The 16,874-nt window shown below is 38.8% G+C and overlaps 1 protein-coding gene across 9 annotated transcripts in view; it reads left to right on the forward strand.

The window, feature by feature from the left end:
• Window positions 1-16,874, forward strand: part of STK39 (serine/threonine kinase 39) — a 316,521-nt gene that overhangs the window by 181,542 nt on the left and 118,105 nt on the right. For 3 of the 9 annotated variants that reach the window (XM_081582614.1, XM_081582617.1, XM_081582620.1), the window contains 4 exons: window positions 2,825-2,947; window positions 3,036-3,065; window positions 10,329-10,394; window positions 12,705-12,772. In XM_081582614.1, the coding sequence (XP_081438740.1) occupies window positions 2,825-2,947; window positions 3,036-3,065; window positions 10,329-10,394; window positions 12,705-12,772 (287 nt within the window). Of the gene's footprint in view, window positions 1-2,824; window positions 2,967-3,035; window positions 3,066-10,328; window positions 10,395-12,704; window positions 15,478-16,874 lie in introns of all 9 variants that reach the window. The other 6 variants (XM_081582615.1, XM_081582618.1, XM_081582621.1 and 3 more) reach the window with 4 other exon arrangements.

The following is a 16,874-nucleotide window of genomic DNA, read 5'->3' on the forward strand; positions in this document are numbered from 1 at the left end:
TACAAACATTTTATGCTACATAGATTTTTTAATTGTTCTCTGTCCTAATTTCTACATTCCATTTGTTTAACCACTATTTATTGCTTAAAGGCCACCATTTCTTTCAATATCCAAGGCTATAATCCTAGACATTTTGCTTTATCTTTCTCTCTTCCAGCAAATAAAACCAAGAGGAGGGAGACAGGGTTCTAAAATGAAATAGAAGCTGGCCATTTTATTGTCTGTAGTTGGATGCCTCTTGTAGAAACAAAACAGACAGATTTTCTAAATGTAGAATGGGAGGGAAAAGAACATCAACTGAATTTTAGGGTGGGAAGCTGCACTATCTGGCTGCTTTCAGAGAGATTTCCATGGTATACTCTTTTAAATGAGCACGTGAATGTTAGTAATCGTCAACCATGCTTGGGTTTTACAATCTGAGTGAAGGTAGAGTATCTTTCTGTTTATGATCCACAATTGTACTTGTCTTCTCACTTCTTAGTTAATAGTATGTTTTGTAGTAGATGTGGCTTTAAATACTTTCTTTTAATGTAGTCATTAACAGATTTTCCTCTGTTGCTCTCATCATGATTAGTGTTGCTAAGAAAATAATTAATTTTACTGTATATGTCAACAGAAAATTTTCTCGTTATCCCTTTCTTTGATATAGTTTTAAAATGAGCAATCTGTTCTAAAAATCCTGAAGTGCATTTCAGCATCTTTTCTGCAGTACTTTGCCAACATCTATAAGCATCATTAAAATCACTATCATTAAATAGGTCTTTCCAGTGACTCAGAACCCAAGTGGAAAAATATATATGCCAAGCACAGAAGGAGTTTTACTAAGTGCTAAGTGTTTTGAAGGTGAATTAGTTAGAAAAAAATTATTTGAAGTGGAGAAAAAAGCTTTTTTTAAAAAATTGAGCATAACCATTTGCGATTATGAGTAACAACATTTTGGTAGTTTTTCAAGTTTCCATGTTGCAGCTCAAGGCAAAGTGATCAGGCTTGCTTGTACAGGATCCACATGGTAATGCCTTCAAATCGAACCCAACTCCAAGTCTGCGTTTATGACTTCACATTGATCCAATGCGTGTAAATGCTTGCTTTACATCTGAAGTCTGTGCTATTTCCCTTGGGACTCATGAACTTTCCACAGTATAAGTGAATTGTTTCTATTATGGAAAATAGTCTTTCCTCATGTCATACTCTTTCAAAGTCTTCCAAGGATATTTTTAGACGTCTGCTTTTTCACATTTATATTCGATAGCATAGAAAAACTAGCATAGAAAGACTTGCATTTGAACGGACGTTTTCATTTTGTCCTAATACCTGTGTGATCTTGGGTAACTTCTGGCCCTTTGTTCTCCCATCTGTAAAATGAGGGGATTTGACTGCTGCTGCTAAGTCGCTTCAGTCATGTCCAACTCTGTGCGACCCCATAGACGGCAGCCCACCAGGCTCCGCCATCCCTGGGATTCTCCAGGCAAGGATACTGGAGTGGGTTGCCATTTCCTTCTCCAGTGCATGAAAGGGAAAAGTGAAAGTGAAGTCGCTCAGTCGTGTCCGACACTTAGCAACCCCATGGACTGTAGCCTACCAGGCTCCTCTGTCCATGGGATTTTCCAGGCAAGAGCACTGGAGTGGGGTGCCATTGCCTTCTCCGACTAGACAGTCTCTCTTTTTTTTTTTTTTAATAAATTTATTTATTTTAGTTGGGGGCTAATTACTTTACAATATTGTAATAGTTTTTGCCATACATTGACATGAATCAGCCATGGGTTTACATGTGTTCCCCTTCCTGGACCCCCCACCCACCTCCCTCCCCATCCCATCCTTCTGGATCATCCCATTGCCCCGGCCCTGAGCCCTTGTCACATGCATCGAACATGGAATGGTGTTCTGTTTCACATATGATAATAGTCTCTTTTTTCCACTTGTGGCTTCTCTGAATTGATGGACCACAGGTTGTTATGTTCACTTGCTACATTGTTTAGTTTAAGCACATCTGAGTCTGTTTTTTAAAGCAAGTTACTTTGGTCAGGGGCTCATTATTCTCAGTCATCCTCTCCTTTGCAAAGTTTTGCCTTTTCAAACACCGAGACGCTAGGAAAGCATACCCGCATGGACCACATCTCTATATTTTTGAACTAGTTGCTATCTAGTTTTTATAGATATAATAGATTATTATCTATTAAGATCATCTGACAGAGTTGCTGATTATCTTGCTGTGTTCCTAGCAATCTCACAGGCCTCAAAAAGGCTATAAGGTATGTTAAGCATATTGTTTTGTGTTGCTCAAGTAGGTTGAGCAGAATCCTGGGAAAACAAGCATGATGTCAGATTCTGAAAAAGAGCAAGGTGGCAGTAGAGGGGTACTTGCTTTTGTGATGTAGGTTGTAGATGGCAGATGCCTTAAGCTAGCAGCTGCCCAGGTCCCTCACTTTCTCTTAATCAACAGTCTGTTGCTTGCATGCATGCATTTCCTTAAGCAATTTTGAAACCTTCCTTGTGGCCTTTCCTGTGTAGTGATTCATAAAATATGAACTGAAGCCAGAGTGAAAAAAGGATTTGATCCTTCATGACTGACATGTGTGATACTCTTACAAAATATTTTGTTCTACATACATTTAGTAACTCATTTCAAGAAACAGTATCTTTGGATGGAGGATGCGTGTGGGTGGCTGTGTAGTCTGTTGGGGCAATCCTTGCTAGTTACCCCTGAATTCATTACCACTCAGGTTATTTTCAGGGTCGGTGTATGCTGTGTGACCCAAGTGGCAACACTCACAAGCACTGTTCACTTTCGACTGGTGAAGCTTTGAGTGCATTTCTTTTGATCCAGGTGAGACGAGTTCCAGGGTCAAGCGGTCACCTTCATAAAACCGAAGACGGTGACTGGGAGTGGAGCGACGACGAGATGGATGAGAAAAGTGAAGAAGGGAAAGCAGCCTTTTCTCAAGAAAAGGTAGATCACCTTGATGATAGTTAGCTGACTTTATTTTTGTGGTTTTTTGAGGTGTGTATGTATTAATGAATATGTATTTGTTTTATAGTCACGAAGAGTAAAAGAAGAAAATCCAGAGGTGAGTGTGGTTACTTATTTAGTTCTTTGCCTCCTCTCTCCCCTACACTTCTACCTGCCAGTATTAGAGTCTGAGCTGTTTGGGGAAGAACCTTCAGAATTTTATTTTTGTGGTGTAGGAAAAAAAGAGGCACGTAAACTTGGCAGATCTTCATGCCTTCTGACTTATTGGCTTGGCCAAAAACTTCATTCAGGTTTTTCCATAACATCTTACGGAAAAATCCAAAAGAATATTTTGGCCAATCCAATACTTTGGAGCTGTGTATATTGGGGGAGATTGCTTTACTCTCTGAACCTCAGCTTCTTCCTGTGTCAAATAGCGGTGATCACAGTACTTATAAAATCGCTATGAGACTGATAAAATCATGTAATAAAGCACTCAGTGGGGTTCTTGGCACAAGTTAGTTGCTCACTTAATCTTAAATTCTTATGTCACTTAGAAAACAGAGTAGGCATACAGGAAAATTTCTTGATTTTTGGTTTACCATATAGCAAAATATTCAGATGGTTAGAAACTCTAGGTTCAATTTGTTGGCCTTGATTTTTAAATCTTCTGGGCAACTTAGGAGGCAATACACACTCTTTTATCCTCTTCCCTTTGAGAACTGCTTATCTTTTGATTAACTTTACTTCCTCCACTGGTTAATTATCCCAATGACTAATGATGACTGTAGTTCAGAGAACTTGCTAATTCTCCTAGAGGAAGTTTGAGCATATTTAAATTGCTCCAAATAGTTACAAAGCTAGTAATTAATATATTCTCAGTAAGAAAACAGAAGACTTTGGGTTACACATGATATCCATTCCAACTCTTTAAATTTAGCAGACATTCCCTTTTAATTAAAAGGAGTAAATCTTATCATTGTGCTTTAAGTGGAAATAACCAGGTGGACCATCTAAGAAGAGAACACCAGAGTCACAAGCCATTCTTTCCCCTGTCATCTTCCCCTCCCTCTATTCTCTTTTCATTCTCACGTCTCATTGACGGGCCTGCCTCCTATTGGTAACTCTCCTTCAGATCCTGTTTCCCCCTTAATTTATCATATGAATTAATCTACTTTATACATAAAATATAAGCTTTGATCAAGGAAGTTACACGGATGGTGATGAGTCCCACAGAAGGACACATTGGCCACACACATATCCTGCCATGTTTTGGGAATGATCTTAACCTGTTGTCATGAACTCTGCCTTCTTCTTGCCCACTTTTCTGTTGTTTTTTTTTTTTTCCACTTTTCTGTTTTATCTCAAGTGAAGTGCCGATCAAAGTTTTTCATCTAAGAGTGTCTCTAAACAAGAAGTGTCAGTTCTCCCTAGAAATAGAACACAGTAACATGATTCGATAGCATTCTTGACTCAAAAATCATTCGTTATTGGTTCACTGCAGGGCGTCTTCTTTGGGTAGTATTCACTGTAGTCCTTCCTTACTAGTACAGACAGATGGGTGTAGGTCTTTCCTAATGAGGATTTGTTAAGTTTACTTTGAGAATATCTTACTATGTGCTTGTTGAAATTGCTCTGAAAACTGATCTGTTATTTGAATAATAGCAGCGTCTTTTGGCAAATGTATTGTCTTCATAGCCAGGAAAGAGAGCAGTGTATGGCATGCTGTCAGTTTGTCATAAAGCATCCTTGTCAACCTTCTTGAGTGGGATTTGAAGTCTTGGGCACTTCACTGTATCTAGACTCATTTGATTTCCCAGTGGCATCTGTGCCCATACTGGGAACTTGGTTTATAATTAAGGAAGTGTATAGATAGGCTTATTTCTGTGAAAGTATACATTAGTTTGAATGTAAACACTCCTACCAAACTTTAGAAATCACCAGCTCCACCTGCTATCACACAACTTCCACCATTTTTGTTTGTTTCTTTTTTTGTTGTTTGTTTGTTTGCTTTTGGCAGGGCTAACATTTCAGTATCATGTGCTATGTTCATTCTCTCCAATGATGGTTCCTGTGTCCTTTCAGCTTTTAATTAAAGTAGCCCCCTGATTTTGCCAGTCACACCAAATTGCTTTTTGGATGTGAAGCAAAAACTATTTTTTAATCTATTATAAAGGAAATTAAAATTGTTGAATATATTCGACAAATATAAGTAAATTATATAAATATAAATGATATATATAAATATGTGTAATGAGCATATGATGTGCACTGTTTTAGTAGGCACTGGGGGAATACATCAGTGAGGAAAACAGAGTCCTTGTGAAGCCTCCATTCCAGTGGGAGTAGATAAATTATATCCAGTAGTGTTCATAAGTAAGTTATGTGGTTTGTTACAATGGAATAGGAGTAATGGGAAAAAAATTGAATAGGATAGAGGGTGAGGTATGGTATGGTAGGAGTTTATAATTTTGAATGTGTTGGTCTGGGTAGGCCTTGTTGAGAGGGACATAAAGACTTGTAAAAGGTATGGGAGAATTAAAGAGAAATAACTCGAAGGGACCATTTTATTTTGCTGCCCCTCAGACCCCTATGACCCCTGTCCTGTCTTTCCAGAGGTTATCAGTTTGCACTGTTTTTTTCCAGACCTTTTCTTGTTTGTTCACATACAAATATGTACATAAAGAAATCTAGCATATCATTTTAAAAACATTAAGATCATAAAAACTATAAAATTTTGCATCTTGCCTTATATCTTGGAAATCTTTCCACAGTACTTGCTATAGAATTGCCTCTTTACTTTTAACTGCTGAGGGGTATTCCCTATCACAATGGTTTATTTAACCATTGCTTTCTTGGTGAGAGCATTGAGGTTGCTATTACAGACTATATTCCATTAACATTTTTTGTGTATGCATTTTGAGGGGTGCACATATAAATAAAGCATAAGTACATAGAATTGTGATAGAATCTGCTGACTTTGGATTTTTATAGCTGCTATTATCAAAAGCTGTGCCATGCTAAATATCTTGTCATCTATACCTCAATAAAACTGGGGAAAAAAACCTATATACAGTCTCAGACTGTGTACCATTTACCTGTAAACATCTTTTAGAGGGAAAATGCTTAGTCTGTACTAAATGGTACATTGAAATGCCACTGTGTTTGCATGTTAATAAGCTTTTCAGTAATACTTATCATTTAAATTGTAGTTGAGTTGTTTACTTGACTATAAGCCCCTGGGTGACTGGGATGGTATTTTATTCATGTTTGTTTTCCCTTAGCATCTAGTAGGTATGCTCTACATTTTTGCTGGTGACGTAGATACCCATGTACTGAAAATCAGATATTAAACAAATGTCTGAATACTTCTATCGTATTTATGGATAGGTGAGAAGGGGGGGAAGAGACAGAAGACGTTTTAGAGACGGAAGCTGAAGTTTAGAAAAAGTAACCTTAGTAGTTCCCTATTTAGATTGAGGTGCTCCAATAGATGAGGGGCATTTTAGAAATGCTGGTTTTGTGAGGGACTCGTTGGCTTCCGGGGAAGCATAAGACAGAATGTCCAGTTATTATGTTAATAGGGTTAGTTGGAGAAAATCGAGAAGGCCAGGGTGGGGTATTTGCCAGAGGGACATGGGGTAGATGTGCCTGGTACTGGGCCATATTTGGAGATGAGACATTCTGGTGTAAACTGTCAAGTTGCAGAGTTACACCATTTATCTGCTGAGATTCATAGCCAAACTCGGTGAGAAATTGGTCCTAGTGTGTCCCTAACCTGTTTTTAGAAATAGCCTTGCAAAGTTTTAGTCACCTGCTATTAATTATTAATTTGTAGTAAGTAAATAATTCACATGTTAGGTGACATGAAAACATGATTTGCTATCCATATCAGAAAAACTGAGAGCTTTAAAAATGCAGATCTCTAGGCCCAGCAAATCAAATTACAATTTGGTGGTTTGGAGTGATGTCCGGAGCAATTCTGATTTATAAAAAGCTGCTCATGTGATTCTGACATGTGGCTAACTAGGATCAAGGACCACTGACTAGGAAAACCACACCAGCTGCTCTGAATTCAGAAGTCCAGACTGGAATCCAGAAAGATTGTGTGCTCCACGTCCCTGAAGATTTGTTTTAAATATCCGCCTATTAGAAGTCTCAAACAACCCTCCTCCCAAACAACTGTGACACTTCAGAAATCCCTTTGGGAAAGTTGTCCTTGTTTCTTAGTAATAGAAAGCAATGATGCCAAGTGGGCAGATTTGATGACAGAAGCTCTGTAGGGCCCACAGCAGGTGTACTGAAGGATTTTATCATAACGTCTAGACTAGGTTCATTGTTTCCAAACTCTGATATTTCGTTCTGAAGAGAAAATACATTTGGTGTGGATTTAGGGTAAGTGAATTGTACCACAGCTTAGATACCATGTAAAAGCTAAATTCATTGCATCGCTGGATGATTGTTAAAACTGCCTTTAGCTTTTCAAAATTACTTCTGATGACATTGCACTTTCCAAAAGCCTGTCAGCTCTCATGTTGTTTGTCTTATATCCATTTGTTGTGGGAGGCCAAGATTTGATTTCTCCCTCCAAACTGATTCTACTGAGCCATAGTCATCACAACTGGCTTTAACTTGATGTTTTTATGATATCATTTCCTACAAGGTGTTCTTTTTGCAGGTGACTGACTTTCTAACTAGTTGTGGCTAAAATTAGTCTTCTGTATTTCTGAAAAGAAACCTTTTGGAGTGATTTTAGGTTTACAGAAAATTTGCAAAGATAGTTTGGAGTTCTCATCCATTCCTCTTCTGTGTTCTTTCACTGTTAATTTCTTTTGTAGCCTTGGTACGTTTGTCACAACTAAAAACCCTCAGTGATCTTTTGTTGGTCGTTGGTTAGACACTGAGTCATGTCAGTGCTGCGTTATTGTCTGCTAAATCTCAGATTTTATTTGAATTTCACTGGTTTATCCACTGACATCCGTTTTCTGTCTCAGGATCCAATCCAGGATAACACATCGCATTTAGCCATGGCATTGTTAAAAACAGAAAATGAGAAGATTAGACAGAGCACTAGGAAAATTAGAAAAATGATTGTTGTCACTTTTTTCTCTCCATTCCAAGATCTTTTCCTGTTTCATTCAGTCTCAGAGGCCTGGCTCCAGGGCTAAGTCCAGTATTAATCTATTATTTTTCTTTCCTCTTCCTATAAAAACACTCATTTTCTCAAGTGTCCATATTAATAGCGAACTGTTTAAAAGCAAAAAAAAAAAAAAGTCCAATAGATAAATATATATTTTACTGTTAATGAATGACAACTGCTTAATGTGTTAGTTTTCTTGTAAGTTTTGACATTTGAAAATGTGTACCCAGAAGTCATGCCCTAAACTGATAGAATGGGATCTGTGGTGGTGAGCTCTAGCAGACTAGAGTTGGTTGTCAAGGAAGAGATTTTGTGCAGGGACACTCTCTCTCCACCACTCCTGTATGTCTCTGCACACTTCGTATACCAGTGGGGGCTGGAGACTGGTTTTTTTCTCACATGCAGGGTTATACCTACACAGTGAGGCTATGTGTATGCATGGGGTTCCAGCCCCCAGTCCAGCTAAATAGTTCTCTGTGCCCCTGATGGTCCAGGAGTAAGGGTCAGGGCAGGAGATGGACCTCCCCAGGGGCAAGAGAAGTTGTCACTGTAGTAAATGCGATTAAGAATTTTCCAGATTACAAACCTTCTTTGACTAAAGGTAGAATATTCTGTAGGTGCTCATGTGGCTTTTGGTTGTACCTCAAACCTTTACTAAGAATGAACTTTTTTACTGGGCTTCCCTTGGAGTCCAGTGGTTAAGACTTTGCCTTCCAACGCAGGGGGTGAGGGTTCAATCCCTGGTCAGGAAGCTAAGATCCCACATGCCTCGGGACCGAAACATTAAAAAAAAGAAGAACAACTTATTTACAAAACAGATACAGACTCACAGACATAGAAAGCAAATTTATAATTACCGAAAGTGGGGGTGGGGGTGTTAAATTAGGAATTTGGGATTAGCAGATACACACTAGTATATATAAAATAGATGAACAAGATCCTACTGTGTAGCACAGGGAACTATATTCAATAACCTGTAACAAACCATAATGGAGAAGACTATGAAAAAGAATATATATGTGTAACTGAATCACTTTGCTGTATACCAGAAAGCAACACAACATTGTAAATCAACTATACTTCAATAGATATTTTTTTTAGAAACTTAAAGATAAGAAGATTGTGGAATCAGTGTGGAAAATTCTTTACAAGAAATCATTTGGGGTGGGCAAAGGTCCTCTGGCTGGTTAGTAAATACAGGTTATTTGTTCTTGTAATATAATCATTTCACCCCAACATTTTACTGTGAAAAATTTCCAAGATATGACAGCATTGAAAGCATTTTATAGTGAAATCTACCCAGCAATTACCTCGATGCTGCCATTACTATACTTGCTTCATCTCACAGTTGTCTATTCATCTATTGGTCTATCTTTGATTTTGGATGCAATCCAAAGTAAATTGCAGATGCAGGTACACTTCCCCCTATTTCTTCATTACTAACACAGTTATTTTTGTGGAAGCATACAAAAACTTCATGCTCAAACTTTCGAAAACTCTTGGCACAACGAATTTCTGATGACTTCTGATAATTTTAGAATTGATAGTAAGTTTAGGCAATAGTATGTATTTTTCATTCTTTGTTGATGCTGTTTCTCTTTCAGTTTATCTTTCAAGTTTTGTTTCGGGGCAGAGTTCACAAAAGTAGGGCTTGAGGCAGAAATATTTGGGGTATCACATTGGGGTCAGATTTCTAGCTTAGAAGGGAAAATATAACCTCTCATTCTAGTTTCTCTTCTGGGGAAGATATTTTTTGAAATCCAGTGCTGCAAATAAATTGTTCAAAGTAATGATTAAAAGGGGCAAGTTGTGCTAATCCTAACATCCTTTCATTAAGGGGCTCCCATCTTGAGATGAAGTTGTGCAACAGGAAAAAAAAGTGCTCCTTGAGCATCTTTCTGTTATCAAGTTTAAAATACCAAATTGTCCATGCCTTTTCACTTAAGCTCAGTGGTTCTCCAAAAGCATAAGGGTCACCTGTGCACCTTGTTAAAGATACAGATTGTCTCCTGTCTCAATGAAATTCTGAATCATAGGCCAGGTGGTGCCCAGGAATCTTTAAGGTGTGTCCTTGGTGATCCCAATACAGGTTGTCAAAGGACCACACTCCGGGAAATGGTGCGTTAAAATTACTTAAATTATGTAAGATTTTTGTCTCTGATAACTGAGACTTAATGTAACCACACTGACCTTAATGTCCCATGTTGGTGTCCTAACATGCTGTAATGGTGGGTCTCTTAGCAGATGGTGGTGAACGCCAGCAGCATCCCCGAGCAGATACAGTCCCTTTCTGTGCAGGACTCTCAGGTACGTTTCTCTGCCTGTCATTTATGTTTGAGATGCTTTGAAGACAGATTAAAAAAAAAAACAAACAAAACCTGACATTTCAGAAAGATAGATGGTATCAGAGTATTGCTTCCAGAGCAGGGGCTTGTAAACTCTCTTTTTTAATGGGTATGGAAAAAAGAGGACTGTCACTATTGACCATGCTTCTCAGGGCCTCCAACCTTTAAATGATAGGTTCAAAAGCAAGAACTGATTACCAGACTGCTTCCAAAATTGCTGGTACTGTGTGAAATGGGAGAAGGACAGAAAATGACTCACCATTCTACTAGGTTCCAGTCACAAAACATTATAGTTAATTGATACTTTCCTTTCTTTGCTCCTGGTTGGATTTCATGACTTTTTGTAATTCTTTTATCCTTGAATTTTATGAGCCAATTTATCTCTACAACTTTCCTTGTAAAAATAATAGTTCAGTGACTATGAAATGAATTCGTATTAAAAGTTATGTGACAGAACTCGTGTGCCATGAGTTGTGTTGGGTCCTGATGAAGGATGCTGAGCTATCCAGGGTAGGGACTATGGATACAAACTCAGAGTGTAGGCCCCCCATTTTGGTTTTGCCATGGAATTAATAGCAAGCCCTTTGGCTCTCAAAGTGGTTATGTGCTATGCTTAGTTGCTCAGTCCTGTCTGACTCTTTGCGACCCCATGGACTGTAGCCTGCCAAGCTCCTCTCTTCATGGGATTCTCCAGGCAAGAATACCAGAGTGGGTTGTCATGCCCTCCTCCAGGGGATCTTCCCAACCCAGGGATCAAACCCAGGCCTCCTGCAGTGCAGGCAGAGACTTCACCATATGAGCTGCCAGGGAAGTCCAAGAATACTGGAGTGGGTAGCCTATCCCTTTTCCAGGGGATCTTCCCAACCCGGAATGGAACCGGGGTCTCCTACATTGCAGGTGGATTCTTTACCAGATGAGCTACCAGGGAAGCCCAAAGTGGTTATATTATCAAGTATTACCAGCCCGGTGATCAAATTTCCCCCTTAAATCTGCATATTCTATTTAAATTTATTTCTATTCCACCTGATCTATATTTTATGAAATAGCTGTTATGCAGAGGAGATGGAGTGATGGGCTTTCATGGTTACAGGTCAGACATCTAGTCCTTGACCATTGTTTTATAGATGAGGAAGCAAAGATTTGCAGAGGCCAAGTGGCTCATCCATGGTTGCACAACAGCTTAGAGGAGGAGCCAGGATTCAGTTTATGTCTTTACATTGTATTAAGCAACTTAGTTTCCCAGATGGCGCTAGTGGTAAGTAAAGAACTCGCCTGCCATTGCAGGAGATTCGATCCCTGGGTCAGGAAGATTCTCCTGGAGAACGAAATGACAACCCACGGCAGTATTCTTGCCTGGAGAATCCCATGGACAGAGGAGCCTGGCAGGCTACAGTCCATGGGGTCATAGAGAGTCAGACACGACTGAAGCAACTTAGCAGGCAACTTAGTATAGCACCTTGAGATAAACTGTGGGGATTGGTTGAATGATAAAAGGAGACGTAGGAATAATAAAGGATCAGACGGCAAAGAATAAAGGAAACAGAAAAAGGAATTAGGATACATAGTATTGTATAACATGGTATAGTTGGACTCCTTTTCATACATAGTATTTGTTCTCCCAGGAAACTTTTGAGGCAAATATTATCCCCATTTTGTAAATGAGAAAATACGTTCACAGAATGACTTGCCCACAGTTGCAAAGCTGGTCAGTGGCAGAGCCAAGTCTTGACCAAAAATTCCTTATTTTTTCTACTCTGACAGGAAGGTCTCATGTCCAGGGGGAAGGGCCTATTCAATAGAGGCATTCATGACTGATGATCTGTGTTCAAGGAAACAGACTCTAGGTGAGAAAGGTAAACTGTGGCCTCATCTGCTAGGTTCCTGTTTCCTCTGCATCTTTGAAGTTTAAAGTGCCCAACCTTTGTGCATCTCCAAGGCCCAGTAGATGCAGTCCACGGCTCAGGTTGCAGGGTGCCCCTTTAGATGGCTGATCTTTCTTCTTTGGACATACTGCAGTGTATACCAATTGTTCACAGGGCCCATCCTCCTACCGAGGCTTTCTATATGAAACATTCAGTTCCACAGTTGTGATGGGAGATAAACATCATTCCAGCCTTCACACAGAGGTGTTATGTGGCCAAATAATAGGCCTGTAATAAAAGGCCTAGTGTTGAAATTTCGAGGAAGAAAGGACTCTTATGAATCAAGGGTTATCATGATTTTATGCATTTGTTTCCTGAGTTTATAACCGTTGGCTGTTTTGTTTTTAAAGGGCCTACCCAATGCTAGTGAAGACTACAGAGAAGCTTCTTGTGCCGTAAACCTCGTTTTAAGATTAAGGTAAACAATGTTGTTTATTTTGCGTCGTTTATTCCTATAGTACAATATTCTGATCTACTTCCTTAGCTTTTCGTAATATTAGCATAAAATAAAATGACCTTATTTGATTTCCTGGAACAGTCAGTGTGGGCTGTATTCCCAGGATTAATTGCTCTCTTCTTAGTGTTTCCTCAAGAAGAATAAGAAAGAAAAGCACCGTGAGTGTATCTGTAGGCTGAGTATACCCTTCATTAAGTTTTTTTTTCTTCCTTTTTCTTTCTTGGGTTTTTCTTTCTCTTTTTCCCTTTTCTTTCTTTTTTTTTTTTTTAACAATGTAAGTTCACAGTAAGAGATTTTTAATGAGTTTCTTTCACACTTCAGCAGTCAGTCTCTGACAGAAATAAACCCTGCTTATACTACAAGTTGCCTGTTCAGAACATTCTTCAGTGACAGGTTTGATCAGCCACTGTGGAGAAATGATAGATGTATTTTGAAAGAACCCTCAGTCTTCTAGGAAATGGATACAAATATGGTATCTGACAGTCTAGTCTTTGTATGTAGTGAAAGAAAGCTTCCTATTTCAAGAATTTCTAAATAAAAGGTCGATTTAATGTATATTCTTTGTTGAGAATTTGGTGTCTCATGACTAAAGAAATTTGCTTAGACTCAACTATAAATAGCTTAACTTGCCAGGTCAATCAGAACACGATCACATTTTTGAAGGTGTTTTAAAATATGCCCTCCTTTGACAATTAAACAAATAGAACACATGGCTAATGGACCTTTTTCAGACCTGTGGCTATAAAAGGTGGTTTCATTTTCAAGGTTAGTTTCCAGCCCTCTGAATTATCATAATCTGTCGGGCTGGATTATTATTACCATAATCACCCTGTCCTTCTGATAGTCATTTACAATCTGCACTGCATTTTCACATATTTACTGTGGGAAGCTCACAGCGACCCTTGGTGTGATTTAATTCAGAGTTGATTTCCAAGTCAAGATGTGAAATTATTAGAAGACTATTTCCTTATATTTGTGAGTACCTTGATTGTGATTCACAATTGGTTTATTTAGCAATCTCCAAGAAATGAAATAGCCTTTCTCTTTTCATTTGACTTTGGAGCCAGATACTTTTATTTTTCACTTCATTTATTCACGTGTTCCACCGGTATTTCTCAGAGACCCATTCTGTGCTGGGCTCCGTGTTTGTCTTTGAAACATAAGGGTGAGTGAGACTGTGGAGATTACAGGGAGCTCCCTGAGCATGTGGTGTTGGAAGTCATCCGACCTCCTACTTGACGAATGCAGGTGTCTTTTCTTTGATGTGCCTCCTGGGTGTTAACCAGCCCCTGTACATACTTCAGCTCACTGTTGTTTCCACCATCATCCCTGTGATACTAAAAAGCTTTAATTGCAGTGGTCTTCCTGAAGATTTAGCTGACCTTCCTGTTCTGGGCTCTATTTCTGACCCTTAGAGCAACTATCAGGCTCTCTGGATACAAATCTCCTGAAGAGAGTGTTCAAATGCATATTTTGAGCCTTACTTGCAAATACTGCATTGCTCTAGGTACCAGGACAGTATAGAACAACTGCATTCCCTCATTTTTCTGAGAAGTGTTTGTTGTCTGCCAGGCTTACTCTTCACCTTTCCTCGGCAGAATAGTTTTGGCCTTGCTTCTCATGATACAGTTCTATATCCCCCTCCTATTCCTCCTTGTTTATTACCCTTATTGACATTTAGTCTACATCTAGGATACATTTTTTTTTTTAACTTGAGTATAGTTACATCACAACGTTGTGCTAGTTTCTGCTGTACAGCAGCGTGAGTTAGCCATTTGTATATGCATGTGCCCTCCCTTCTGGATTTCTCTCCCATCTAGATCACCACAGATCACTGAGTAGAGTTCTCTGTGCCATACAGCAGGGTCTCACTAGTTATCTGTTCCATGCATAGTAGTGTATACACGTCAGTCCCAGTCTCTCAATTCATCTTACCCTGCCCCTTCTCCTTTTGATGTCCATTTGTTAGTTCTCTACATCTGTGTCTATATTTCTGTTTTGCAAATAGGTTCATCTATACTATTTTTTAGATTCCATATATATGCGTTAATATACAAAATTTGCTTTTCTCTTTCTGACTTACTTCACGCTGTATGATAGTCTCTAGGTCCATCCAAGTCTCTACGAACGACCCAAACTCATTCCTTCTAATGGCTGAGTAATAGTCCACTGTGTATATGTACCACATCTTCTTTATCCGTTCGTCTGTTGATGGACATTTAAGTTGCTTCCATGTCCTATCTCTTGTAAACAGTGCTGCAATGAACATTGAGGCGAATGTCTTTTTGAATTACGGTTTCCTAAAAGTATATGTCCAGTAGTGGGACTGCTGGGTCATGTAATAGTTCTGGTTTTAATTTTTTAAGGAATCTCCATACTGTTCTCCATTGTGGCTGTATCAATTTACATTCCCACCAGCAGTGCAAAGAGTCCCCTTTTCTCCACACCCTCTCCAGCATTTATTGTTTGTAGATTTTTTGGTGATGGCCATTCTCACTGGTGTGAGGTGATACCTTATTGTAGTTTTGATTTGTGTTTCTCTAATAATTAGTGATGTTGAACATCGACTTAGATGGTGGTTTTTCTGAGTTTATGGCTTAGATCACTAGTGTTATAAGATTCTCCATGAAGAAAGAGTTCCATGTTCAAATAAATTAAGAAACAATGTGTCATATCCATCTATCACACACACACACACACACACACACACACACACACACACACCTTTTTTTGGAAATCACAAAGAACATTAATATTAAAGGTTCTGAGAAGTTCTGCAGGATAGAAATTCATTTAACTTTGTTTACTGCAAGACCTCTTTGACCTCAACTCTTTTTCTGGTACTGTTTTCCAGTTTAACCATGGCCCTTTTAAATGTAGCACTCATATTTAAATACAGAACTCAAGGTGGAAGCTAAGCAGGCTGCAACAGTAGTTACAGCATGTGATTTTTTCAATTCGCACTCTTATTTTTCCTAAATCAGCTCAAGTTTTCATTGCCTTTTAAAATAGCTGTGTAATTTGGTGATGAATTTAGCTTGACCTATTAGTCAAATAAAATATCTCTGATCTTGGTTGTTGTTTTTTTTTTTCCACTTGAAGTGCTACCAAATCTGATTCTGAATTGCTACTTGTGTTTTAAAACTATGTGTATGTCTTACCATGTGTCAGTATAATAAAGGACCTGTTGATTTTGACTCATTACTTGCCCTCCATATATTTCACTCCTGTCAATGTGTCTGTCTTTATTAGAGACAGTGTTTGTATATACATCACTTGTCAATTTGATGACCCTATCTTTTGTGTCTTTATTCAAAACACTGATCAATGTGTTTAACAGTTCAAGTAGGACAGAACTTTCTGGCATCTCTTAGAAACTATTTGCTTTCTGAATGACTTTCAACAATTACTACTATTTTTTGGTATAGTTGCTCAATCAAATCCCATTGAATCTACTGCCTTTTAGTCAACATTTAACTAACTATTGATAAGGCTAATGTAAAAGGATCCATTAATAGTGTCCTGAAAGTGAGATACAACAATGATACTTTCAAAAAAAAAGGAAGTGAATTTTAATATAGTTTATTTTTAGCAAACATATGTTTATGTCTAATTGCTCATATGCATCATTTTTTGTTGTTAAATGTTTACAGGGTATATGTTTATTCAGTACAGTTCAGTCACTCAGTCGTGTCCGACTCTTTGCGACTCTCTGAACCGCAGCACGCCACGCATCCCTCTCCATCACCAGCTCCCGGAGTCCACCCAAACCCATGTCCATCGAGTTGGTGATGCCATCCAACCATCTCATCCTCTGTTGTCCCCTTATCCTCCTGCCTTCAATCTTTCCCAACATCAGGGTCTTTTCAATGAGTCAACTCTTCGCATCAGGTGGCCAAAGTATTGGAGTTTCAGCTTCAACATCAGTCCTTCTAGTGAACACCCAGGACTGATCTCCTTTAGGATGGACTGGTTGAATCTCCTTGCAGTCCAAGGGACTCTCAAGAGTCTTCTCCAACACCACCTCTCACATCCATACATGACAACAGGAAAAACCATAGCC

The sequence above is a fragment of the Giraffa tippelskirchi genome, chromosome 3, assembly GCF_054371585.1.
Source record: "Giraffa tippelskirchi isolate mGirTip1 chromosome 3, T2T-mGirTip1v1.2.pri, whole genome shotgun sequence".
NCBI lineage: Eukaryota > Metazoa > Chordata > Mammalia > Artiodactyla > Giraffidae > Giraffa > Giraffa tippelskirchi.